The 25,284-nt window shown below is 48.8% G+C and overlaps 1 protein-coding gene across 6 annotated transcripts; it reads left to right on the forward strand.

The window, feature by feature from the left end:
- The first annotated feature begins 61 nt into the window (after positions 1-61).
- Positions 62-24,852, forward strand: TRIM29 (tripartite motif containing 29). Of its 6 annotated transcripts, none has more exons than XM_072918195.1 (9): positions 62-1,206; positions 9,094-9,189; positions 10,360-10,593; positions 11,321-11,519; positions 15,208-15,291; positions 18,335-18,400; positions 19,751-19,852; positions 21,125-21,204; positions 22,977-24,852. In XM_072918195.1, the coding sequence occupies exons 1-9, from the start codon at positions 352-354 to the stop codon at positions 23,037-23,039; spliced, it is 1,779 nt and encodes a 592-aa protein (XP_072774296.1). In that variant the 5' UTR covers positions 62-351; the 3' UTR covers positions 23,040-24,852. The 6 variants fall into 6 exon arrangements, with proteins under 6 accessions (XP_072774296.1, XP_030146850.4, XP_072774297.1 ...); XM_030290990.4 differs by having other exon boundaries at positions 18,335-18,394; XM_072918196.1 differs by having other exon boundaries at positions 18,335-18,394; positions 19,754-19,852.
- Positions 24,853-25,284: the final 432 nt, after the last annotated feature.

Consider the following 25,284-nt stretch of genomic DNA (forward strand, 5'->3'; position numbering starts at 1 on the left):
CTATGTATATAAACAGCCCTTCCTCCCCAACCTGGTTAGACAAGAATGTTCCTGGGTGTGGACTGCCTTGTATAATTAACTGCACAGCTGGAGCTTCTGATCCCTCCACGTCTGCTCCTTCCTTTCCTCCTTTCTTTCCCCCTGCATCCACCTGGGCGCGATCCGGGCGCGCTGCTCCTCCTCGGGAGCTCGGGGTGCGTCACTGGGGCAGGAAGGTTCCCTGAATTCTGCATTCCAGAGCCATTCCTCGCTGAGAGCGGGACCGGGCAGAGCCTGCCTGCCTTGGAGGGGGCTGAGAGACGGGAGCCGGGGCAGAGAGCGAGCAGAGGAAGCACCGACCCTGTTTAGGCCATGGAAACGGGGAGCGCAGCCAGGACGAACGGCACCACCAGCAAGCCCGAGGACGTGAAGAGCCCAACTGCCCCCAAAAAAGAAGAGGAAGCCAAGAAGGCCACGAGCCCTGGCGGAGGTGAGAAAGAAGCTATAAAAGGCACGGGCGGTGCTGCGTTGGAGACAGGGCAAATCAAGAGCTCCCTCTTCTCTGGGAGTGACTGGAAGAGGCCCATCATCCAGTTTGTGGAGTCATCTGATGAGAAGAGGTCAACCTACTTCAGCATGGACTCGGCAGACTCCAAGAAGATGCAGTTCAGCAGCGGCCAGATCGGAGACATGAGGAGACCAGCCCTGAACTTCCCGGAGAAGGGCGACCTCAGGAAGTCCCTGTTCTCCTTGGATTCCAAAAAGAGCTTCCTGCCCGCTGACGGGGAAGGGAGGAAGTCCCTGTTCTCCGCGGGGCAGATGGGGGACCTGAAGAAATCTTCCCTGCCTCTGGTGGAGACGGGGGATCTGAGGAGACCCTTCAACAAGGCCGACAGAGCCGCGGGCTCGCGGCCCCGCGTGAAGCTCGAGGACGTTCTCTGCGACTCCTGCATCGACAACAAGCAGAAGGCTGTCAAGTCCTGCCTGGTGTGCCAGGCTTCCTTCTGCGAGCTGCACCTCAAGCCCCACCTGGAGGGAGCGGCGTTCCGGGACCACCAGCTCCTGGACCCCATCAGGGACTTCGAGGCCAGAAAATGCCCAGTGCATGGCAAGACCATGGAGCTGTTCTGCCAGACAGACCAGATGTGCATCTGCTACCTCTGCATGTTCCAGGAGCACAAGAACCACAGCACGGTGACAGTGGAGATCGAGAAGGCGGGCAAAGAGGTAATTTTATCCTCTTTTTACTCCTCCTTTCATTCCTTATGTCCCCAGCAGCCTGCAGACGCCCATGTCACACCACAGCTTTTGCTCCCCAGCCTGCAATCCCTCCTCAGGTCGTGGCTGGGGTGGAATTCCAGGATGCAGTGGTGGTGGTGGGGAGTGTTTAGTGGAGAATTGGTATTGCCTGGCTGCTGTTTCCATGGGATTGGCGTTTTCCTGATCCTGGCTGCAGTTGTGCTGCAGGCTGCATCTAGGGATGAACCTGGCTGCCAGCACACCCGACTTCCAGCAGAAGCTGAGTCAAAGCCCTAAACACCAAGTTATAAAAAATACTCTTGAGTTTTGACAGTGTTTGTGTGGTGCTGCCCACAGAAAGGTGGGCACTGCTCAAGGTCAGCACCTCCAGAATACAAATTGTCAAATCAGTGGCTGCTAAAGTTGCTCATGGGTAGCAACAACTATTGAAAATTTCTATCTCGGCTCCTGAGAGTGACATTAGGTTTTGGTTTTGTTTTTCTTTTCTGTTGAGCCACACCTATGGAAAAAGTTTTTTGAAGTTTAGATGGAAAAAAACCCAAACCCTGGTGCACGCACAAAACCTGATCACTTCCCCTGAAGTGTTGCTACAACGTGTTCAGAGCATGGACACCCAGGGATATTTCAATAATGAAATCTCTTTCACCTTTGTTTGCTCAGAGTCTCCTGTTGTTTGCTTTCTGGGTGGATGAGGAGGATTTCACTTGTTCTAGCAAAAAATCAGGGTCTCAACATGATTGTTGCTGCACATCCCCGTGGTAAAAGCAAGAAACTTTCTAAGCAGACAGGACAGGAGGGATGCCAATAAAGAGACCTGTAAAATAATAATTACATAAAACAACGTGCCTGGAGTCACAGAGTCAGAACCTGGAAGGGCACTAAGATCTCCTAAACCCCAAACCAGTGCTGTGATGTGGTGACCAGGCAGACACAGGCACCTGCTGTGAGAAATTCTTGAGTTCCCTTCATGGGAAGAACAATTTTAATCTTTCCAAGGAGCTGGGAAGATTTATCTCATCAGGCTGAAAGAGCATCTTGTGTAGAGCTTATCTCTGGCTTCGCTGGTCTTTTCTTGCCGTGTCATCTCCAGCTTGCAGCCTCGCTGAAACCAGACAAAGCCTTTTCCACGTCTCAGACAGCCTTTCCCAAATTCCTGCAGGGCTTGCCAGCCTGCTGTTTGTTCCATAATTGCCTGAGCTAGTGGTTTTGATGTCAGCCCTGAATGCTGCAGAGCTCGAACACAAAGCTGTGCCTGGTGTCTGCCAAGGTGTCCCATTCCTGCCTGGAACGAGGTGAACAGCTGCTTCCTGAGGAAGCAAAGCTGCTCAGATCCTTCCTCCTGTGGCTGGAGACACACCAGCACCTTGATTTTAAAGACACAACCATGGATGAGCAGAGAACTGGGATTTAAATGCTGTTTGAGTTCTGTCTCTGAGTCCTTGTGCCACCTTTGGCTCCTGCACTGGCTCTGCTGCTATTCAGCCTAAAGGATTTAGGATTTATCAGCATGAATCATGCCCATGTGCAGAGTTTCTCCCGACAGAATTTGATCATGTTGTAACTCGAGCGAGCATTCACTCAGACAAAAACAATTAGCAGGAAAGCTGTTGCCTACAAATGTTTGTTCCCACCCCTGATTTATTCACCAGAGGTGGAGCCTCAGCAGGAGCCACAAAGAGCGATGAGCATTTCCAAGCCCCTGGTGTTTAACACATCTCCTTATCAAATCAGCCCAGCTGGAATTTCTGACCACAAATTGGGAGGGTGGCTGGTGCTGCTGCCTTTTTGGAATGGATCAGCAACAACCTCACACCAGGTCATCCCTATCCCTGTTCTCCCAGCTTGGCATCCCAGCAGCTCCAGAGTAGCTTTAAATTAAAGCTCCAGATCCATTCTACCGCTGAAGTGCTGAAAAAATAAAGAATAAAGTTGTGTCCAGACAGAGCCTGAACACCGTGCTGGATGTTCAGGATTTATCTGCAAGGATCTCCTCATCCCTGGTTGTTGTGTGAGAGGTTTCCAGAACTGGGGTTTGTTTTGCTGCACTGCCAGCCTGGGATCTCAGCGATTTGGTGGCACCAAAGTGTCACAGAACAAGCTTGGTTTAGGTGCATCTGCCCTTCAGGTCTGCAGAATGAATGCAGATTTCAGCCTGTCTTCGCTGTGGGTTGTAGGGAGGAGAGGGGCTGTGCTTTAGAGCTGGGAAAGCTCCTTCTGAGGAATTAGGAAACCCTGCTTGTCTCACGGAGCAGACAGAGAAGAGGAATGCAAACAAGCCAGAACACAGACACCTATAGTTAGGGCAGTGCAAAGCCTGATATCTCTGTCCCAGACAGAGAACTCAGCAGCATCTTCCACTTCTCAGGAGCCTGGGGTGAGAATCACTCACCCCCTGTTCCTGCTGAGCAGACACAAGTGAAAGGCACAGGGACCCAGACAGAAACATTTCTCCTGACTTCCCACCCAGTGCTATTTGCGTATTTTACCCAGCAAACCTTTAATGCTCTCCCCAGATCCACTTTGCATTCATTTCCTGCTGCAGGTTTAAAGGAAAAGTAACAGTTTGCACCAGATCCAGTACAAAAAACAGCCAGGAAAAGGTCTGTGAGGCTGGGGAATAACAACTCACATTTGCAAAGTGAGAATGCTCCACAGCAGCCTGTTCAGTCCGATAAAACCCTTGATTTATCAGCAGAGCCCCCTTGGAGCCAGCATCCTTCATTCTGAAAGGGATCCTTCATCCCAAACCTGTTTTACAGGGCTGCTCTCTAAAGGAGACAACTTCACCCCTGCCTGCCAGGCCCAGAGCTGGAAATAACCTGGTGTTACCTTCCAGCACCAGCCTTGGTGCTCAGCATGCCAGGTCAGCTCTGCTGAAAAACACTTTGATCTGATTTTTTTTTTTTTTTTCTGTAATTCTTTATCTTTTAAAGCAAAGTTCACTGCGAGCACAGGAAGGGGAACTGTGTGTTCCTCTTTCCCACAGAGCTGCTTTGAAAAGAAGGGGTTTTACAAAGGCTGAGGCAGGCTTTGAAGAAAAGCATCCACAGAGGTGGATCCACAGAGGGGTTCCCATCCCTGCATCACTTTCACCGAGCAGAGAGCAAATAAAATTAAACTTTGGAATGGCTTGGGGGCCCTTCTCACTCCTGCAGCGTGGCTGTGAGATTTTACCTACACCAGCTGTGGCTTTTCTGTGGACACAGCTCAAAAATAGATGTTCTTTCCTCAGAGTTCCCTGCAGGAAGGACACTCTCCCCAGCTGGAAATTGGAGTAAATTTGTCTATTTGCCCGAATTCTGCATTAATCTACACTGAGGACAGAATCCAGGGAAAATCCACTTGTTTGCAAGCAAGGAATTCTCTCCCAGCTGTGCAGTTTCAGCTTCTCCAGTGGTATTTTTTTAGGATGGGGTCTGGCAGGGTCTCCAGAGGGTTCAGCCCTCAGACACCTGGGAAAAATCAGGGGTAAATCAGAAAAAATCTGGAAGGAATAATGGAAAATCAGGTTAAAATCAGAAAAAATCAGAAAAAAACAGGAAATCAGGAAAAATCAGGGGAAAAAAATCAGGTTAAATCAGGGGGAAAAAATCAGGATAAAATCTGGGAAAATCTGGGTAAATCAGGACAAAATCAGGAAAAATCAGAAAAATCCAGAAAAACCAGTAAAAAAGTAGGGAAATATCAGGAAAATATCAGTAAGAATCAGGAAAATATGATTTAAAAAATCAGGAAAATATGATGAAAAAATCAGGAAAAATGAGGGGAAAATCAGGAAAAATTAGGGAAAAGAAGAGGAAAAATCAGGAAAAATCAGAGGAAAATCAGGAAAACCAGAAGAAAATCAGGAAAAAAAAATCAGGTAAACCAGGAGAAAACCTGGCAGGTTAATTAGCAGAGCTCTCCCAGCTGGGGACACAGGGCTGTTCCCTGTTCCCAGAGCGTTCGGGGCATGATGCTGCTTGTGCTGCTGCTGCCTCCTTGCACAAAGCACTTGCATCATCACGCAGGGCTCAGCATCTCCCATCTGCAGGTCCTCCACTGCCGGAGCAATCCCCAGTTCAGGGTGGCTCCGTGTGGTGGAAAAGTCTCTCCTCCAGCCCAAGCTTCCAAAGAAAGGCTCAGCAGTCTCTGTTGTTCGGTCTCAAGGCAGTTTATTGCAAGTTATCTAAAAGATTTTCTTCTCGGGCTGCTGTGGTTTGCTCACAGCTCAGGCAGAGGCACACACACACCCTGACATCCTCTCTGACTCCCGACTGCTTCTTCTCTCCCCCTCTGCCCAGGGCTGCTGCTGTCTTTTATATGGTACATTACGTGTTACATGGGTACAGTTTGTCCCCAATGCCTATTACCTATATTAAATGGTGATTTTCTATCTTTTATATGTACATTACGTGTTACATGGGTACAGTTTGTCCCCAATGCCTATTACCTATATTAAATGGTGCCTTTCTACTCTAAACCAATCTGTGAGTGCCAACATCACCAAGAACATGGAGGTGAGGAAGGAGAAAGAGGGAGGACAGGTCAGACCCAAATCCCTCCATCTTAAAACCTCTGACCCCCATGTACAAAACCAAAACCCCCCTGTACAGCACTCAAAAATTCTTCCCTCTACTTTGTGACTACTTCTACTCTAATATCTAAACTTTTGTGACTTCTTGTTCTTCCTGCAAGGTTGGTAAATTGTTCCATGGTTCAAACCCAAAATCACAGCTGTTTCCAGCTGCCTGCCAGGGTCTCAAATGCTTCTGACCTGGGCCTGAAACCTCCAAAAATGTCTGAGGGACATTTTGAGTTCTGACACTCCACAGCACCAGGGCTTTGTTCAGCTGTGCATGTTTGGATGTACACTCTAAACTTTTACTGAAGCCTCTTAACTGCCCTAATTACCTGAGGCTCTAATTGGGGATCCAATCTTAGCTTGAAGGTTCTCTGTGCCTTCATTTCCCAGCCTGCTGTGCTCAAAAAACTTGTCTAAATCTGGATTTCCTGGTTTTTTTTTCCCCACCGTTCCTATTATTTCTGCTCCAGAGGGGTCCCCACGATGAGGGTGTTGCTGTATTATCTCTCATGAGGATCTTCTGAACCCCAAATCCTCCAATGGATTTGTTCTAGATGGTCCATCAAGGATTTCTGAGCCTGGAAAATCTGAGAAACATGAAGACAGATGGGAGTTTTCTCTTAGGGAGTGAAGCTGAGGCACTGCCTGCCCCTAACCCCTGTGGCCCCCATACTGTGGCTGTTCATCTGTCATACACATGGGCAACCAAACTTTCCAGACCAAAAAAAAAAAAGCCTTAAAACCATCAGGTAATCACCTCCTGAGCCCTTGATGTTGTGCTCCACCTCCAGAGCACCCTTCTTGAACCCTTCTGCCCATGCCAGCAGTTTTTCACTATTCCAGGGTCTCCCTGCACCTCTCTTTAACATTTTTTCCTATGTTTAGTGTGTTTTTTTGGTAGTATTTATTTAATTTTTTGCAGTTCTCCACAACCACACCTCCCTTCACGTCCCCTGCAGTCTGTGCTGGTGTTTCCCAAATCTGGCTGAGTGTGGGATTTGCATCCAGGCTGTTGGGAGCATCTCTGTAATTTCCATTTGCAACTCATAAACCTCGCTCCAAATTGTTGTGTGCCTCTGCTCTTAAATGGTTCTTACATCCCACACCACCTTTCTGGGGGATGTTTGAAGTGCTGAGAGTCAGGATCACTTTTACAAATAATAGTTCCCAAAATTCCTTGGAGACCCATCTTAATTGAAAAGGACTACAAAAGCATTATATTGTTATCACCACCTTCCAGCCATCACCTGATATTTTTTTCCTGTCATTTTCTCTGCAAATCCCTTGAGTTTGGGAGTGTCCACGTGGCTGTGAAAGTTCTGCTCTTCCCCAAATAATCCTTCCAGTCTTTCTCTGTAGGATTTCACTCCCATTCTTAAAAGGATGCCCTGATTTTTGGGGAAGAGGAGGGAAATAATTGCTCTGGAAATGATCTTTTTTACTTCACAAACAAGCAATGCCACCTGGATGCAGCTCTGTGGCCCAAGGAAACAAGTGGAATTTGGGCATAATTTCTCACATTGGTTAATGCAGTGGATAAATGGATCTGAAATATTTTCATCTCATTGCATTTCCCTGCTGTGCAGAGTCTTGATGCACAGGACATCTCCCACTGCACGTGGGAATGGAAACCAGCAGGAATTCCTCCAAGTCGCTGTCTTGAAAATGTGAAAATTACGGGATCAAACTCCTGTCTTTGTTCTTTTGATCAGTAGCAGAGCAGATTTGCTCATCTGGAAGCCAGTGTGGGTTCCCTGGTGAAGCTGTGCCACAAAATCCCTCCCTGTGTGCCCTGAACCCCTGGGGAGGGTGAGAATCAGCTCGTGGCAGCGTTCAGGCCACTGCTGAGGGTGTGTGGATAATATTTGGAAAGCCAGTGCTCTCCCAGCTCCTAAAAACAATGTGAGGATGCACCTTTTGTGCACTGAGACACCTCTGAGCACACTTCCCTTTTTTCTGCCCACTTTTCTTGTGTTTTATAAGGCAACAAAACCACCATGCAAGCAATGTCCCTGCAAAAACAGATTTTCTGAATTGGAACAGCTGGGGTTGTTGGCTCTCAGAGCAGCTGTGCTGGATTCCAGCTCCAGAGGGTTTTCAGACACTTGATTGGCATCAGGACAAGAGCTCCTGTCTGGGCTGGTTCACAGCTTCTTCCCTGCTCTTCATTTCCAGTGGAGAACTGAAAACTTTTAATAAAGACCCAGATTTTCATGTTCCATTTCATTCTTGGATGGACAGCTGGAGTGTGAGAGTGGATTTATCCATCCATGCCTCTAATTGTTGGCCTGAATGTCAGTGGTTTGGGTTAATCTAATGATTTTGCAGAAGATCCCACAGGAACAGCAGGTTCTCATGTTCTCCTAACATGACAGAACGCAGGGAATTTCTGCCAACTCCGAAATTCCTCAACAGCTCTGGGCTGGGTGTCCCACAGCCAGATTGCCTCCAGCCATGGCTGAGACCAACCTGCACAAACACGAAATGCAGAAATGCCCCAACAAAGGCAGGGGTAGCATCTGTGGAGGGATGGAAATGGGAACGACCCAGGGAGGGATTGCTGGAGTTAACGGGGGCAAGGCTTTGCCAACATCCAGGTCCAGGGCTGAAACAGGGAAAAAATGATCCAGGGAAACAGAGCATGGTCTCCACTGCCACAAATTCCTGTGCAAGTCTCAGCTCTGAGCTTCTCTGGGAAGCCACTGCACAACAAAATGCAAATGAATCCCAGCAAAGTTGCTGATCTCAGCCAAGCAGGTTGGCTACACCTCTTCCCTCCTCCTTTTGTGTTTTTTTTTTTTCTTTGCAATTTTTTTTTCCAAGCATTCCCCAGCTCCATCGCTACATGAAAGCTCTCAATTCAGAGCAAATTAATCCACAATCCTGTCTAAACAGAATTCCTGCCGGAGGCATCATCCTCTTGTTGCAACACTCGTCAAACGTCATTCCGTAATTACATGAAAACTGTTATTGCTGCACAGGCACACCCTGGGCTGGGCCCTGCTCTGCACACACAGCTGAATTTTGAAACAGCTCCCTTCCCCTGAAGCTCATGACTCCCATGTGATTAAAAGCAGCACCCTGACAGCCTGGGAGGTGGGTGCTGCTGCTTTGCTGAGGGAGCTGAATCTGCTGGGACGTTGCCCGCTGGCACAGGTGATGATGCCCAGCGCAGCCTGGACCTCCCCGCTGCCGTGCTCAGCGTGGCAGGGCAGGCTCGGGGCTGCTTGGAGGGGCCACCCTCAGCCCCAGCTCACCTCTCCTTCCTCTCCTTCCTCTCCTCCCCACAGACCGAGCTGTCACTGCAGAAGGAGCAGCTGCAGCTGAAGATCATCGAGGTGGAAGATGAGGTGGACAAGTGGCAGAAGGAGAGGGACCGCATCAAGGTGCGTTGGAGGTGCCCAGTTCACCTCTTCCTGCTGTAACCACCAATTTCTTCTCCCCTCCTCTCCCACATCCCTCCAGCTCTTCCTCACTCCATCCCTTCCCCAGCCTTTATCTCATCCCTATCCCAAACTCCAAGCCAAATCTTGGAGACAACAACTCCCACTGAAGTCATTGCGACATGACATTCCCCGCGGGGAGATCCAGCCCTGATACAAAACCAAGGCACCTCCCTGCTCTCTGGCTCCTTTTTTAGGCCCTTCATGGGCCTTCCATCATCAGTAGCCAGGCAGATTTAGAAACAAAACCCACAAATAACCTGCAAAAGGGCTCTGGGTTGGCCAAACTGAGATAAGACAGCAGGAGCAGATGAATTTACCCCAACAAATATCTTATTCATGGTGGAACAGCTTATTTCCATGCTGAGAGAAGGCTCCTTTATAATTCTTGCACAGTGGTAAGGGTTGGAATAGAGCCATGGTATTATTTTTTTCATTTATAGCCTAACTGAATAAAGCAGTGAAAGCACAAGTTGGAGACACCCCAGAAAATTTGCATAATATTAACAGGCAAAGCCATTCTTCTCCCTTTTATGTGGTGCAAGCACATTGGGTCACCAGCTCTGCTTTTCATCTGCTTTATTATTACTATCATTATTATTATTATTATTATTATTATTATTATTATTACTACTGGAAACCTGACCTAGAAATTTTGACTCTCAATATAGTTACATCCCCGGTCCTTCTGAGGAATATTTCAGAGGCACCTCGAGGTCAGGCTTGTAAAAAGTGTTTCAGCATCCTTTGAAATGGTGGGAATTTGGTCTTCAGTTTGTCCAGGAGCCGGAATCCTCATTTAGAAGGTCACAGAGTGTTTTTAAGTGTCACCTGTGAGTGCATGAATTGAAATTGGAGATATGCTCTTACTGCTGGGAAGGCAGTGGCCTTTTTGGATTGCGTCCATGTGATTATTGCAGGAGCAGGTATTGCTTCTCTTGGCACGACGTTCCTGCAGCTCAGACTCGCATAGCTGGAGTTTCCATACTCTAAATGCTGAATCCTTGGATTTATCCCCCTCTGTCTTTCTGTCAGCAAAGAACTCAGTGAAATTTTAATATTTTCTTGCTCCTCTTTCCTGCTGCCTCCTCTCCCTGCTCCTTCCCCACCCAGAATTACACCACCAACGAGAAAGCCACGGTGGACCAGCACTTCAAGGAGCTGATCCGTGACCTGGAGAGGCAGAGGGATGAGGTGAAGGCTGCCCTGGATCAGAGGGAGAAGATCGCCTCGGAGAACGTGAAGGAAATTGTGGATGAGCTGGAGGAGAGGGCGAAGCTGCTGCGGGAGGACAAGGAGAACAGGGAGCAGATCCACCAGATCAGCGACTCTGTGCTCTTCCTGCAGGTGACAGAGACCTCATTTCCCTTTCCTTTGTCCCCGTGAGGACTTTGGGATTTGTCCCAAAGACAATCCCAAAGAGGCAAAGCCATTATTCTCTTCTTGGGATTTGTCCCAAAGACAATCCCAAAGAGGTGTGAGAGGTGTGAACTCTCATGGTGAGATGGGGAGACTGAGTGGTGGTCAGAATTCAAATTTATTGTGGACTACATGTGCTTATAAACTTTTCTTGGAAGGCTAGTAATGTTTTATTACAATGATCAGGTTAATCATCACATAACCAAACTTACACATTTTGCAGCAGCTCTTGCTTGCAGAAGTTGATTTTTCTTTTTCTGTCAGCTGGTTTTGATTCAACCTTCAGCTGGTGTTGATTCAATCCTCAAAGCTCTGCTTGTTCTTGCCAAGGCATCCTAATTATCAGATATATTATGCTAATCAGGTCCAAAGTAGGCTCTGTCTTGTGTGCCAGTGTGAGCCTTCCCCAGTTCCCTGCACATCCTTGGCAGGGGTTCATGGGGACATTTGGAGCTGTCCCTGCTCTGGTGGCTGAGGAACGGACTTGGACATGCCTTTGGTTTTTATGGATGGCTGCAAACCATGGATAAAACATTTCCCTGCCCATCCTCCCTGCTTTCCTTTGCACTTTTGGAGTCTGACATCAACCAATCCCCTCCGATTCAGCCTCCACATTTTCATGCTCCTCACGAACTGCCATCCCTTCCTTTGGCAGGAATTTGGGGCTCTGATGAGGAATTACGTGCCCCCTCCATCCCTGCCAACCTACAGCGTGCTGCTGGAAGGGGAGAGCATGAGCCCGTCCATGGGGCTGCTCAGGGACGACCTCCTCAACGTCTGCATGAGGCACGTGGAGAAGATCTGCAAGGCAGACCTGGGCCGCAACTTCATCGAGAGGAACCACATGGAGAACGGTAAAATAGCCCAAATATTCCCATCCCTGCTTCCCTGGAGTGCAGGCTCAGGGGGGATGAGGATGATGAGCACTCCTGGTGAAGAAGAAAGTAAGCAAAGAGCTGGGGAAAAGTGGGGGTAGGGACTCATGTAGCTGGAATTAATTCTGGAATATGAGTTATTAGAATGTGAATTCTGGAATATCAGAGTTATTCTACCTCTCCTATGTGGGGATGGAATTGTTGAACTGCCAGGGATTTAGGGTATCTCATACAGGACATCAAACTGGCCCCACTTCCCTGATTTTTGGTTCATTTTAGGGTTTCATGTTTAGGATTTAATGGGTTCAGCTAATTCCTGTGTGGAGTCAATATTCCTGCCCTGTGCCAGGCTCCAGCAAGCCCCTGGAAGTTTAGAAGGACATTTTCCAGGAGGGAAAACTCCACAGATCTGCTAAGGCAGCTCATGAAGGGTGAAGGCAGCAGCACAAAGGTGAATGTGTGATGGCAAGTTTGAAATCCTATTTGTACGCTCAGTTAGCACATGCAGGGTGCTGGTGTGACATCAAATATTGAAAGTGCAGGGTTTAGAACTTAAAATACCCTGCAAGCACTTGTCAGTGAGAAGGAAATACCTGAAAATCTCATTTTCCAAGTAAAAATGGCTCAGTTTGGGTATTCAGCTACAACTGGAGTGACTCTGGTTGTACTCCCTGTTCTACCTGGGACAGCTTTCCTGCCCGATTGATCCACGGTGCTCCCCACACTTCAGTGATGCTTAAGGTGATCTTAAAGGTGAACAAAGAGGTCCCAGTCAACACCACAGCAGCAAAATTAATATTTTACATTTACAACCTGCTTCCTGATAATTACCTGGGGATAAAGGGCTTGTCTTGCATCAGGCTCACAGCTGAGATTAGGACAGGGCTCCACAGTGGGGCTGTGCTGTCTGCACTCCCCAACTCTCCAAAAGATAAAATACCCTGCAAGAACCTGTCACTGAGAAGAAAATATTTGAAAATCTAATTTTCCAAGTAAAAATGGCTCAGTTTGGGTGTTCAGGTACAGCTGGAGCTGGAGTACCTCTGTACTCCTTGTTCTACCTGGTACAGCTTTCCTGCCTGATTGATCCAGGGTGCTCCCCACACTTCAGTGATGCTTAAGGTGATCTTAAAGGTGAACAAAGAGGTCCCAACCAGCACCACAGCAGCAAAATTAATCTTTTAGATTGATTATTATTATTATTTAATTGCTTCCTGACAATTAGCTGGGGATAAAGGACTTGTCTTGCATCAGGCTCACAGCTGAGATTAGGACAGGGCTCTACAATGGGGCTGTGCTGTCTGCACTCCTCAGGCTGCCTGTGGGAGAGCAAAATTAAAAGTTGCCTAATCCCAGGGAATGACCTCTTGCCCCAGGAGCAGCAGGGATGGCAGGAGTGCTTATCTCACCTGGATTGATCTCTCAGCCATTGAGGAAGCCCAATACCAGGACAGCAGCGGGTGGTGTGAGGATAAATGGCACCCTGCTCTTCCAGGAGGATGTGGGAGTCCAAAAAGTGCAGGAATAACCTCAAGGACAGCTCCTGCAGCACAGGAACAGAGGAACTCTGCTGCAAATTTGCAAAATCGCTGATAATTCACTCAGATTCACCCCAATTGGCTGATAATTCACTCAAAATTGCTGATAATTCACTCAAATTCACTCAAAATCACTGATAATTCACTCAAATTAAATTTAAAAATCTGCTACAAATCTGTGAAATTGCTAATAATTCACTCATATTCAGTCAAAATCGCTGATAAGTCACTAAAATTCAATCAAAAAAATCTGCAAAATCGCTGATAATTCAAATTCACTCCAAATCGCTGATAATTCATTCAAATTCAGTCAAAAAATCTTCAAGAAACTGCAAAATCATGTTAATTCACTTAAAATCAATAAAAAAATCTGGAAAATCGCTGATAATTCACTCAAATTCACTCAAAATCACTGATAATTCATTCAAATTCAATCAAAAAATTCTGCAAAAATCTGCAAAATCGCTGATAATTCACTCAAATATTTACTGGAGACCCCTCCTGTATTAATAATTCCACTGTGCAGAGGCATCATTCTCCATCAGACATGAATTAAGTGGAGCAGATCCTTCTGGACCAATCCTCCAGGAAGGTCCCAGAGCGCTCAGGGTGCACAGCAAAATGCAGGTTTTAAAACTCTCCCTGCCTTTAAAGTAGCACCAGAAATTGAACATTATTTACCTTCCATCACTGCAACATTCCTATTGAAATTCTCAACACTCCACATGCTCCAGAATTACCGAGAAATTTCACAATAACTCAATAGATGACAAAGAGATCCAAAAATCACTTCTGTGCGTTTTTCTTTCTTTCTTCACCTGAAGCTGTGCAGAATTTCCATCTGCTGGGCTGGGTTTTGCCAGTCCTGGAGCATTTTCCTTGGGTATTTTTAAAACCCAACAAGGTTCTGCAGTTCTGGTAGCTCAGGATAAAGCCTGATAACTTCTGGATTATTTTAATTGGGGTCTCCTCCATGTTGCTGATGCCAGAAGCCATCATTTTTAGTTGAAATCCATGGAATCCAAGTGCCAAACCCATTTTTAACTTCTGCCAGAAACCTGGGCGCTTCCAGGAGCTTTCCCAGGGACTCAGCTTGGATTCTGCCCATTTAATGAAAAGTTGGGAACAGGTGGGAAATGTCATTTATGGCGAGTCCCAGGAGCTTCAGAGCTCTCCCTTCTCCAAGCCATGGTTACAGATTAAAGAGGGCAGCACTCTGCATCCAGTGGCTGCGAGGGAATTAAATCCATTAAGGAACTGTGGAGTTATTAACTCGGACTCCCCCTGAGTCACTGCAACAAATTCATTTGCAGCTGGCTTGATCTTCTACTGTAAAAACCTTCCCAGGAAGAAATATTATATTAATGGAATGAAAGCTGCTTAATAGCAGACTCCAAAGGGAATCCATGTCCTTTTAGTTGTCATAACAGGTACCTGTGTGGTGAGGAGACAAATAATCAGGGAGCTTAAATAGCACCGAAATAAAGGGGAGAAATAAAAGAAAAGTTTGTTCAGTGACTTGAGAATCAAAGAATGGAGCTATTTAAACATAAAACCCGAATTTACTTCCTTGCAGAGAACAATAGGTTTATAGAGGGCTTCAAAGAATGTTTTTATGGGCGAGTGTAGTGATAAAGGCTCATTTCCTGTGGATCAGTGTCAGAAATCCAAAGCCAGGCTGTGTAGGAGTAAGTCTGATCCATGAAACCTGAGCCAGCCACCCTTGTCCAAGAGTTTAGAGCTGTTTGCAGCTCAGCTTTAGCATCTCTCTCTAAAAACTGGGGAATGATTTCTGGAGCTTTAAAGAGTGGCAGTTCTCCATCAGCCAGGCCGTGCTCAGGCTGAGCACACAAAAGGAGCCAAACTCAAACTTTTGCAGTCATTTTTAGCCCCACAAGAGCATTCTGGTAGGAAAATGCCTCAACCCTCAGGTGTCCCTATAGATTTTAGAAGATCCTGTGGCTGCTGTGAGGTTGAATGCTTCAGCTGGGCTCTGCCTCGGAAGGAACCTCTTATTTTAGACCCTGGGCAGCTCCAGAACTGCTTTAGCTCCCAGGCAAAGATCCCACAGGGGGATTAAAGACCCCCAAAATGCATCCCTGAGCTCATGCCCTGCTCTGCCTCTCCAGGGGACCACCGGTTCATGATGAACAACTACGAGTGGAACCAGCCCGACAACCTGAAGAGATTTTCCATGTTCCTGTCTCCCAAAGGTATGGATGGCATCCCACAGCTGGACAGGCTCCCTTCCAGCTCAGGAAAGGAGCATCACTGATGATCTAGCCCAAAATTTCCTCTCCCTCACACCTCAGATCCATCCCTCGGCACGTTTTCTGTCCAGCTTACAGAGCTTTGACAAGGTTTTGCCTCAAAGCAGGCAGAAAAGTTTTATGGGAAAGAGCTGGAGTGACTGAACTCTATCCAAGAGTGAATATAGGGGAGTTTTAACATGGGTTTGCAGGATAAAATCAGTGTTTTTCTCCACCCAAAGCTTATCTCTCTGTGCTATCAAGTGAAAGCTGCACTGAGCATTAAGATTTTACTTTCAGTACCAAACATAATTTTTCCTTACAGTGAAAGGACAGAAGAAGCGAGGAATATGTCCTAAAAAAGAAAAAAAAAAAGAGTCTGGAGCTCCTCTGTGAGCTCTGACCAGAGCCCTGGAGATTGGCTTGTCCCACTTGTTGTGTGGCCACTGCAGGATGAATTTTTGGAGTGAACGTTTCCAACACATCCAGCTCTAAAACCACAGTTGGCATTCCTAAATTGGCACCTAGAGCAAGGAGCTGAGAGAGCTGAAAGCCCAGGCCAGGCGAGGGACCAAAGAACAGGAAGGATGGCACAAAACAAGTAACCAAATTTCAGCCCTGGCCGGGTTTTCCATGAGTTCCCAGTTGCTGATCTGCAGACAGAGGGTGGGCAGGGACAGGGACATGGCAGCAGGGACAGGGACACATTCCTGTCCTGAGGATAACCCAGACCCCAGAGCTGAGCCCTTTGTCTGGGTTGCCACTTTGCCCTTCTCCTCTGCCCTCATCTCCCTGGCAGCCCTGAGGATGTTTGGAGCAGGGCTGGCATTCCCATTTCAGTGCCAGCAGGACTTGAGCAGGGGCAGAGGGGTGTTTTTGTAGGGTTGGGTTTGTTTTGCTGCTCTCCTGCCTCAAGGTTTGCAGGGAAGTTCTGCTGAGACCACAGACTCAGCCCTGCACCTGAAACGTTCCAACCCTGAGGGAAGTTTGAAAACCAATTCTAACATCGCACAAGCTGAGCTTATCTCTACCCAAAATCTGGAGCTTTCAGGTGGAAACAGCCCCAGAGGCATTAAAGGGGTGTGGAAGGGAGGAACACTGGGCAATGTCATTCCTTGGGATGGGGATACTGCCCAGCCTGGCAAAAAGGAAGGGAAAAAAGAACAAAAAGCCATTTTGGCAGTGGCACAGCATGGTCAGTGCTGTCATGAGTGCCTGAGCTTCCCACAGCTGGGAGAAGAGGCTCCAGCTGGGATCCAGCATTCCAACTTGCTGAAGATCCAGGAGGGATCCCCAGGCACTGCCAGATCCACGTGGTGATTTGTGTCCAGAGGGCTGCACAGCCATCCCCCTCCTCCTGCTGCCTCTCCAAACGCTGGGGGATGCTTTATCCCACCTCCACATCCGTGTTTTCCTGGAAACACAGACAATGCTGCCTTCCCAGTTACTCACTCTGTGTTTTCCACCAACAAAGTGACTGTGGCCAAAACAAGCAAGCCCACGACTGCACACAGAGCTTGTGCTGCATGGGGATTGAGCAGAGCCCAGCAGGGCCAGGGCTCAGGAGGGATCCAGCTGCTGGAATTTGGGGAGCAGGATGAATCAGTAGGCAAAGCAGGAGGTGACCCACTTGGCTTGCAGGCTGGCTAGCCAAGGATCACACCATGAATAATGCAACACCCCTATCGGGGTTTAATTCTCCAGAGCTCTCTGTGCCCTGTCACTGTGGCATCAAAGCCCAGCAGTGCAGCTGATTGCATCTTTGTTAAAGAATCCCAAAAAATGGGAGGGGAAAAACGAGGACCACCCTTGGCATTGTGTAATAACCTTGGAATCTCTCAATATCTCATGGATGCAGCTTTGCCACACACCCTGTTTCTGGCTAGGCTGGGTCACTGCAGATTCTGCCCTAGGCCACAGTGGAAAGTCTGTTTGCTGGACTGAGGAATGCTCTGTGCTAATTACAGCAGCCCAAACTGGGGAACTGCTTCGATTCCAGCTGAACCTAGTGGTTTTAAGCCCTGCTTAAAGTCAAGACTTCCACTGCTCTTGAGTGTCTTAATAAATGGCTTCAAACCGAAAGAGAGGAGGTTGAGATGGGATATTAGGAAGAAATTCTTCCTGTGATGGTGGTGAGGCCCTGGCACAGAGAAGCTGTGGCTGCCCCTGGACCCCTGGCAGTGTCCAAGGCCAGGTTGGATGGGGCTTGGAGCAAGCAGGTGTCCCTGTCCATGGCAGGGGCTGGAATGAGATGATTTCTAAGGTCCCTTCCAACCCAAACTATTCTATGATCCAATGTTTGCTTGCAGGGATGACAAGATGAGGCAGAGTGGCATAAAACATTTCAAACACTGCCTCAAAGACAAATGAACAATCTGTTCAACTGCTCCACGCTCCTTTCTGTCCTCTCCTACTAAGCTTTCTTCTCCTGATGTGTCAAACAGTTTGGCCAAAGCCAGGAGGAGGTTGGAAAAATCATCTTGAAAGTCTTTGAACCAAGAGTAGAAGGGACTCAGGCACACAGAGAGAGAATTGTGTAAAGAGAAACACATCTTAAACAGAGAAGCAGCCCACAGGATGGCAGCAGAGCAGCTCCAAGAATCCATCTTCTTTTTGCTTTCCTGGGAGCCCAGTGCCTCCCCAAGGGGCTGCAGCAGCACCAGTCTGTGGAAGCCTGGGGCACACACTGGCACAGGGCTGGGAAATGTTCCTGTCCTGGTGTCTTTGGAGCTCTGAACCCACAGCTCTGCCTGAGTGCCCAAAGCTGAGCTGGCAATTTCCTGCAGCTCTGTGGCCTGAGAGCTCCGCTCACTGCAGGAGAAGCCTGCTCCCCATTCCCTGCCACCCAGGGATAAACCCAGGTTCTCCTCTGCTGCCTGGGCCCAGATTTCTGTTTTGGGGCCGCTCCCAGCTCGGTGGGGACCTTTTGCTAGAGCAGTGCCAGGCACAGGCCTCTGAGGCAGCTCGTCAGGAGCCGACTGCTGAACTGGATGCTCTTGTTTTGCAGCCAATTTCAACCCACGGTCATGGGAATTTTCCTCCTTCCAAGCGACCGAGGAAACACTTGGTACGGGTAATTCTGCCTTCAGTTTGAGAGGATCTAACCCCCCGTGCCACAGCTTTCTGCCTGACTAACCCACCTTTCCTGCTGCCCCTTTCGGCTGCCCTGGCACCTGAAAACCCCAGAGCCAGCTCCTGCTGGGCTGGCAGCACTGTCTGCAGTGCTCTCCTGCTCAGGGGAGGGAAAGGCACCCCTGCTTCTCCCTGATCACAGAGAAACGAGGTGCAAAACACACCAGGCAGCTGGCAAAGATCCCCAGGCCCTGAACATTCAGGGCGCTCTGAGGAGGTTGTGGCAGAAGCAGGAGGAGACTCCAAACACTCCCAGCCAGTCTCAGAAGCACAAGGTGCTTCTTTCTATCACACCTTTTACCAATAAATTCTCAAAGACACAGCCTGGCCCACGTTCATGCCTTTTCTTCCCAGATCCCCCATCTTCCTTTTCCAACATTTTCCTCCTTTGCTTCGTTCCTACGAGGTCCAGCTCGTGTCTTTCCCTTCGTGCTGGAAGCAGCCAGTCCCAGACAACCTGGGGAGCTCCGGTGACTCCCGGCCACACCTCAGCCCCTCCTGCCTTCCACAGGCAGGGCTGTGTCCCTCTCATCTCATCTCATCTCCCTGCCCTCAGATTCCTTCTGGCAGCCAGGGCCTGACCCTGAAGAGGCCAGGAGGGGAAACTTTAATGGTTGAAGTCTGCCATCTCCCTGCCCTCAGATTCTTTCTGGCAGCCAGAGCCTGACCCTAAGAGGCCAGGAGGAGAAGCTTGAGTGGTTTGAGTGAAGCCTGCCATCTCCCTGCCCTCAGATTCCTTCTGGCAGCCAGGGCCTGACCCTGAGGAAGCCAGGAGAGGAAGCTTTAATGGTTGGAGTGAAGCTTGCCATCTCCCTGCCCTCAGATTCCTTCTGGCAGCCAGGGCCTGACCCTGAGGAGGCCAGGAGGAGAAGCTTGAGTGGTTTGAGCGAAGTCTGCCATCTCCCTGCCCTCAGATTCATTCTGGCAGCTAGTGCCTGACCCTGAGGAGGCCAGGAGGGGAAACTTTAATGGTTGGAGTGAAGCTTGCACTGCTGGGAGGAAGGGCAGTGCTGGAGCCATCCCTCCTGTCTCGGGAGGTGCAGGAGCTGCTGCTCTCCGGCCACACCTGAGCTCTGGGGCTCTCAGGAGAAAGGCTGGTCCCTGCCTGGGGCGCTGGCATGGCCTCACACCCACACACAGCTGCCTGCCCTCGCCTGCCTCTTGTCCCTGGGAGAGCAGGGACAGGGCTGTCCCCGCCGTGTCCCCTCGTCAGGTGAAGGCAGTGTCACAGGTGTGTTTGGAAATGCCCCCCTGCAGCCCCGTGGAATAACGCCACCTCTTTATCTTCCAGTAGGCAATGGCACTAAGCTGCCTTTTCAGTTCTCCTCGGTGGGACAGAATCCGCCCGGTGACTTCAGCAAACAGTCTGATGGGAGCCTCTTCACTAAGACCGGTACTAGGAACTGAGTGTTCCCCTTCCTCCCACCCCTCTTGAGGTGACAAACCCCCTAATCCTGCTCTGCCTTCCTGGAGCAGCCCTACACCTTGGCCTGCCTGCCAATCCCTCGGGCACCTGCACAGGGGCGACTCTGCTGAAGCAGGGCAACAAGGAGTGTTCAAAAATACTAAAGTTTTGTCTAGGGAACAGGTGGAGGGATTTGAAATTGTATTTGTAATGGGTAGGGATAAATTTTAGATGCTCTGCTAATCCTGCTCTGCCTTTCTGGAGCAGTCCTACACCTTGGACTGCCTGCCAATCCCTCAGGCACCTGCACATGAGCAATTCTGCTGCAGCAGGGCAACAAAGAGTGTTCAAAAATACTAAAGTTTTGTCTAGGGAACAGGTGGAGGGATTTAAAATTTCATTTGTAATGGGTAGGGATAAATTTTAGATGATTTTTGAGGAAGACACCATGGCCATTTGCCCCTCTAGTTTCATCACTGAAAAAATAACGCAAACAGCACAACCTTAAAAAAGAAATGGGAATAAGAGCCCTCAAATGGTGAAAACCAAGACCTAACAGCTCCTTTTCATGGTTTGCTCTATTCGAGCAGTTTTGGAATGGCTTCCCCCCCAGTTTTTCCTGCTTGCAGGAGCTGCCTCACCAGAACCAAACCCCCATTCACCACCTCATCACCCTGCTGTCGCTTCCCACCAGAGGTGGGATCCAAGAGCACCAGAACCTGCCCAGCAGAGTCAGGTTTAGCTGGAGTTGGTGGGGCAGGGCCATGGTGTGATGATGCCCTGACACTGGCTGTGGCACTGCAGGGCTGCTGCACCCCCGGGGCAGAGCAGGGCTGGGGTGCTGCAAGGGGGTCAGGGCTTATCAAGCTGCCAGAGGAACGGCAGGAACCCCAGGCTCAGCTCTTTGCACTAATTAAACAGCCTGCAGTGCTCTCTCTGTAAGAGACAGAATGCTGACTTTGGGACTCGGCCTGAATTTAATTGGTCTGATTGCATTCCACCTCTCTGCATTCCTCAGACGTTTTAATTAGCCAGACCTTCTTTCCTGCCTTTTCCTGCCTGATGGGGTGGTGGAAGAAGCATCTGTCTGTCTGTCCCACCCCGGGGATGGCTGCATTTCCATGTTGAGCAATGCAATACTAACGAGGTGGCACTTCCAGTCCTGCTGCTGGTGCTGGGGACACGGACACAGGGGTGGCAGTGGCAGGGGCTGATCTGTGACTGGCCGTGTTTTGTGTTTTGTGTTTTGTGTTGGCACAGCCTACCCTTCCATAGTGAGGCACCAGTCTGCAAAGGTGACGCCACAGACGTGGAAATCCTCCTCCAAGCAGTCTGTGTTGGTAAGAAAAAGAACAATTTTTTTTCTTGGGAGAGCTTCAGCCTGTTCCAGGGGGCTTCAGGAATAAGGATGGGTCCTTTGGGAGTGTGGAAAGAAAAGCTTCAACCCCACTGCTGCTGTTCAGGATGCAGATTAACCCCCCAGCTTTCACAGCCCGAATCAATGCCACAAAAATGATGTTTTGAAAAGGTTTTGGTCTAAAACTTGATGCAGAAGATAGGGACTGTGCAAATCCTGTAAAATGACACTGATAGCACCTTTCCTTGTTACCCACTCTGTGACATCCACACTGTGTCAGTGACACCAGGGACATGGAAGTGCCTTGCTGGTGGTGTCCTGCAGTGGGCAAATGCAGGATGAGGGTCAGGCTGTGATCAGAATTCACCACAACATCTCCGAACCACGGGTTTCACACTGATCATGATAAGAGGCACAGGGCAGTGACGTTTTAGGGCTTGTAGTCTCAAATACACAACCAGTTAATGCACTGCCTCAGGAGCACCGAGTTAATCAGGTTTTATTCACACCATGCTGCATTAAGGCCTTGCATGATCTGAATTAAGATTGTCAAGCTTTTGCCGCCACAAATGGAACGTATTTTCAATTTTTTTTTTAATGTCATTTGTGATTGCACATTTATGAGATTTGCTGTTCTGTGGAAGTGAGACCTGTAAGGAGCAGAGGGTCAGGAACTCAGAGCATTCCCACTCTGAGGGAAACACACAACAGGTAGAAATGGGCTGCCTGAGGACTGCAGCTGCATCTGCTCCGTTTTCAAGGCTCCCCAGCAGGTGAATTCCTGTAGAAGGGATGTTCCTTGGCAGATTCTCCCAGGAAATCCATCCTGGAGCCTTTGAAGGTGCTGCAGCAAACCAGCAAAATTCTGCCATCCCTTCTGCCTTGGGTTTGACCCTCTAAAACATCATCACCCAACATCTATCATGTTCCCAGGGATTTTTCTTTAATCCCCACAGGGAAAATCTGGGTAACTTCTCCCACCAGCCCTTCCCTGTGTCCCTTCCTCTCCCATTGCACACATTTGTAATGACCTTTTCCTTTTTATAGCCAATATTCACCACACAGCCCCAAACCCAACAACTGAGCTGATAAATATAAGCATTTAAAAGCACCAAAATAGAAATACATATTGCTGCAGTATCTCTGCAGGAGCTTTTATGGTCTATTGGGCCAATAATCTGGCTTTTAAAACAGCCTTAAATGTGTATTTAAGTAATATACATTCTAAAAGGTCTGTAAATATGAATTTTCACAAAGGACTGTGCTGTTTAAGGAGGAAGGTCTTTTTCACGCCCAGAGAGCTCTTTTTAATGAAGCCCCCCTCTTTCATATCTTAATTCTGTTGGAAATTAAAGCCATAAAATGAAAAGAATCTCGACAAAAGGGAACATTGAGCAGGGAGATGGGCTGGGGTTTCTCTGCCCATGTTCCCTGCTGTTCCTGCTATTCAATAGGGCTGCTGTGTGAAGAGTTTCTTGATTATATTATCCCCTTTTTTCAGCTAGTAAAAAATATCTTACACCACAGAGTTTCTATTTTAACATTGTGTTACAACCTAAAAATATATTTAACACACTACTTAAGAGAATTAATACAGCATCACTTTCTAACATTACACATATAATATTCACGGTAATATTTGCAAGAAACTGATCATAAAATCGGCATTTTTCATCCGTCACGGATGGACGGGCGGGGTGTGGGGGCAGGAAAAGGAGGGGCTGGAACTGATGTGCCCCAAATTCTCCCTTGCAGTCCCACTACCGCCCCTTCTACGTCAACAAAGGCAACGGAGCCACCTCCAACGAGGCGCCCTGAGCTGCTGAGGACGCGGGGAGAGCCGAGCGGATTTCCACGGATGCAGCTGCTCCCCTGGCACCCCCCTGCTGCAGGGGAGCCATGCCCTGTCCCCTCCTTGTCCCCACCCCGTGCCCAGCTGCTCTGCCCCTCCTGGGAGTTGTGGATGATGCTTGGGTGGCACCCCCTGCTCGGCAGCTGTCCCCTTGTCCCCAGAGCTGTGGAACCCCGCTGGAGGCCCCGAGCTGGATGTTCCCAGAGCTCTTCCCAAGCTCCAGCTTCTCCTGTGCCTCCCCACCCTGGGGACACCCCTGTGGGATGTGGGGTGTCCCCAGGGTCCTCCATCCGCTCAGCTCTGCTCCTCACAAAATCCCCAAAAATCTGGATTTTCCCAGAGCTGCTGGAGGAGGACAGGGAGGCTTTCCAGCCCGTTCAAGTGCCCCTCCAGCCACATTTTCAAATTAAGAAATAAAAAGCAAATCCATCCTAGTAATACAAGATTGATTAGATGCCATAGGTGCTGGGTGCTTTTCTAGTTTGTGGTGGTTTTTCTTAATTCCCTTAAACCAAAATTGATTTATATACTGTAGTTCATGTATTTTATATTTTTTTTTTCCCCCTGCAGTGAGCAATGAGAATTACTGCCACAGCTTTTTTGCTCAGGATAATATTTTTGTATTTGTCCCCTGGACAGATGAATCACATCCAGGGCTGGAGAACCATTCCATGATCTCCCTGAGGTGATTTTCCCCCTCCATGGACAAGCTGGAGGGTTTGGTCCATGCCATGCAAGGGGAGAAATGGGAATAAGAGCCCTCAAATGGTGAAAACCGAGACCTAACAGCTCCTTTTCATGGTTTGCTCTATTCAAGCAGTTTTGGAATGGCTTCCCCCCACTTTTTCCTGCTTGCAGCACCTTGCTGAGGGAGGTCCCACCTGAAAATTCCTTCCTGGCTCATCCCTTTGCAAAGACACTCATGGCTTTTTAACCCAACACCTCACCAAAAAATCCTGGGGCTGAATGTTGGTCTCTCCAGGGCACTTGTAATGTCACTTTATGATGATTTTTAATTTTTTTTTTCTCCTATAAAGACCAGAGGGGGAAGGGGCTGGCGTGGTAGGGCAGGATGTGACAAAAGGGATGTGAAAAAAGGGATGGAATTGCTGGGAAAAGCACTGAGGGGTTTAAGGATGTGTATGAAAGGATAAAATCAGCCCCCTCCAGGTCTCATTGTTTGGTCCTTGAGCAGGTCCAGTAAAACCTTCCACCACCTCATTTTTATGCTCCAAAACATGTAATTTTTTTTTCTCCTCCTCCTCCTCAGCTTGGATGTTAAAATCCCCCCATCCCTGAGCAAGGCTGTGTGGTGCCAGCTGAAACCTGCCTGAGGCCACCACTGTCCCTTTCCTCCCGCTGTCCCCTCCGTGCCCCCACAGCCCCTCTGCTCCTTTCCCCTCCCCAGGGCCCTCCCCTGCCCTTACACACCCAAATTCCCACAAGGAATGGAGCTGCTCCCTGTTTGCCTCAGCCCTGGAGACGCCAGGACCCCGCTGGGGTCCCCCTTTTCCCCCCAGGATGGGGCACGCCCCAGTCCTGTGGCACCTCTGCTTCCCGGGGGGTTTTGGGGTGTGCAGGAGCTGCTTGGATCCTGTCTTGGTCAGCAAAGCCAGAGGGATGATGATGATGATGATGATGATGATGATGATGATGATGATGATGATGATGGTGGTTCCTCCTCAGACAGGACACGGCTGTGCTGGTGATGTAAACGAGGCCCCTCCTGTGGGCACCACACTGCAGAAATAAAGGAGAAAGCTCCATGTCTGACCAAAACCAACGGGGTGAGCTCTGTCTTTGGTGTTCCTGTGCTCTCAGCGAGGTTGAGTCTCTCCAAATTACCCTTGGTGGGAGCAGCAGGCTTGGAGAGCCTTTTGCCAGCTCTCTGAGGCTGTTTTGATGCTTTTTGGATATTTAAGGTCAGAGGAAATTCCCACATCCTTGAGGGTCAAAAGCTGATGTACATTTCTAGTACAACACCCCGAAAATACAAGTTAGGTCAGTTCCCAAGCACTGGTGCCACCAAAGTCCTTCCCTGCAAGGGCATTTCTGAAGAAACCCTCACCCTGTGCCAGAGTTAAAGCTCCCCAGTTCCCTCTGGAGGGAAACACTTGTTCCTGTGTTCACTGGCCAAAATGGGATTATTTTGCCCCAGCCTGGACCTGGATCTCCCTAGGAGGTTCCTTCTGGGACCCTCCACCTACTCAA

This window comes from Taeniopygia guttata, chromosome 24, assembly GCF_048771995.1.
Source record: "Taeniopygia guttata chromosome 24, bTaeGut7.mat, whole genome shotgun sequence".
Classification (NCBI taxonomy): Eukaryota; Metazoa; Chordata; class Aves; order Passeriformes; family Estrildidae; genus Taeniopygia; species Taeniopygia guttata.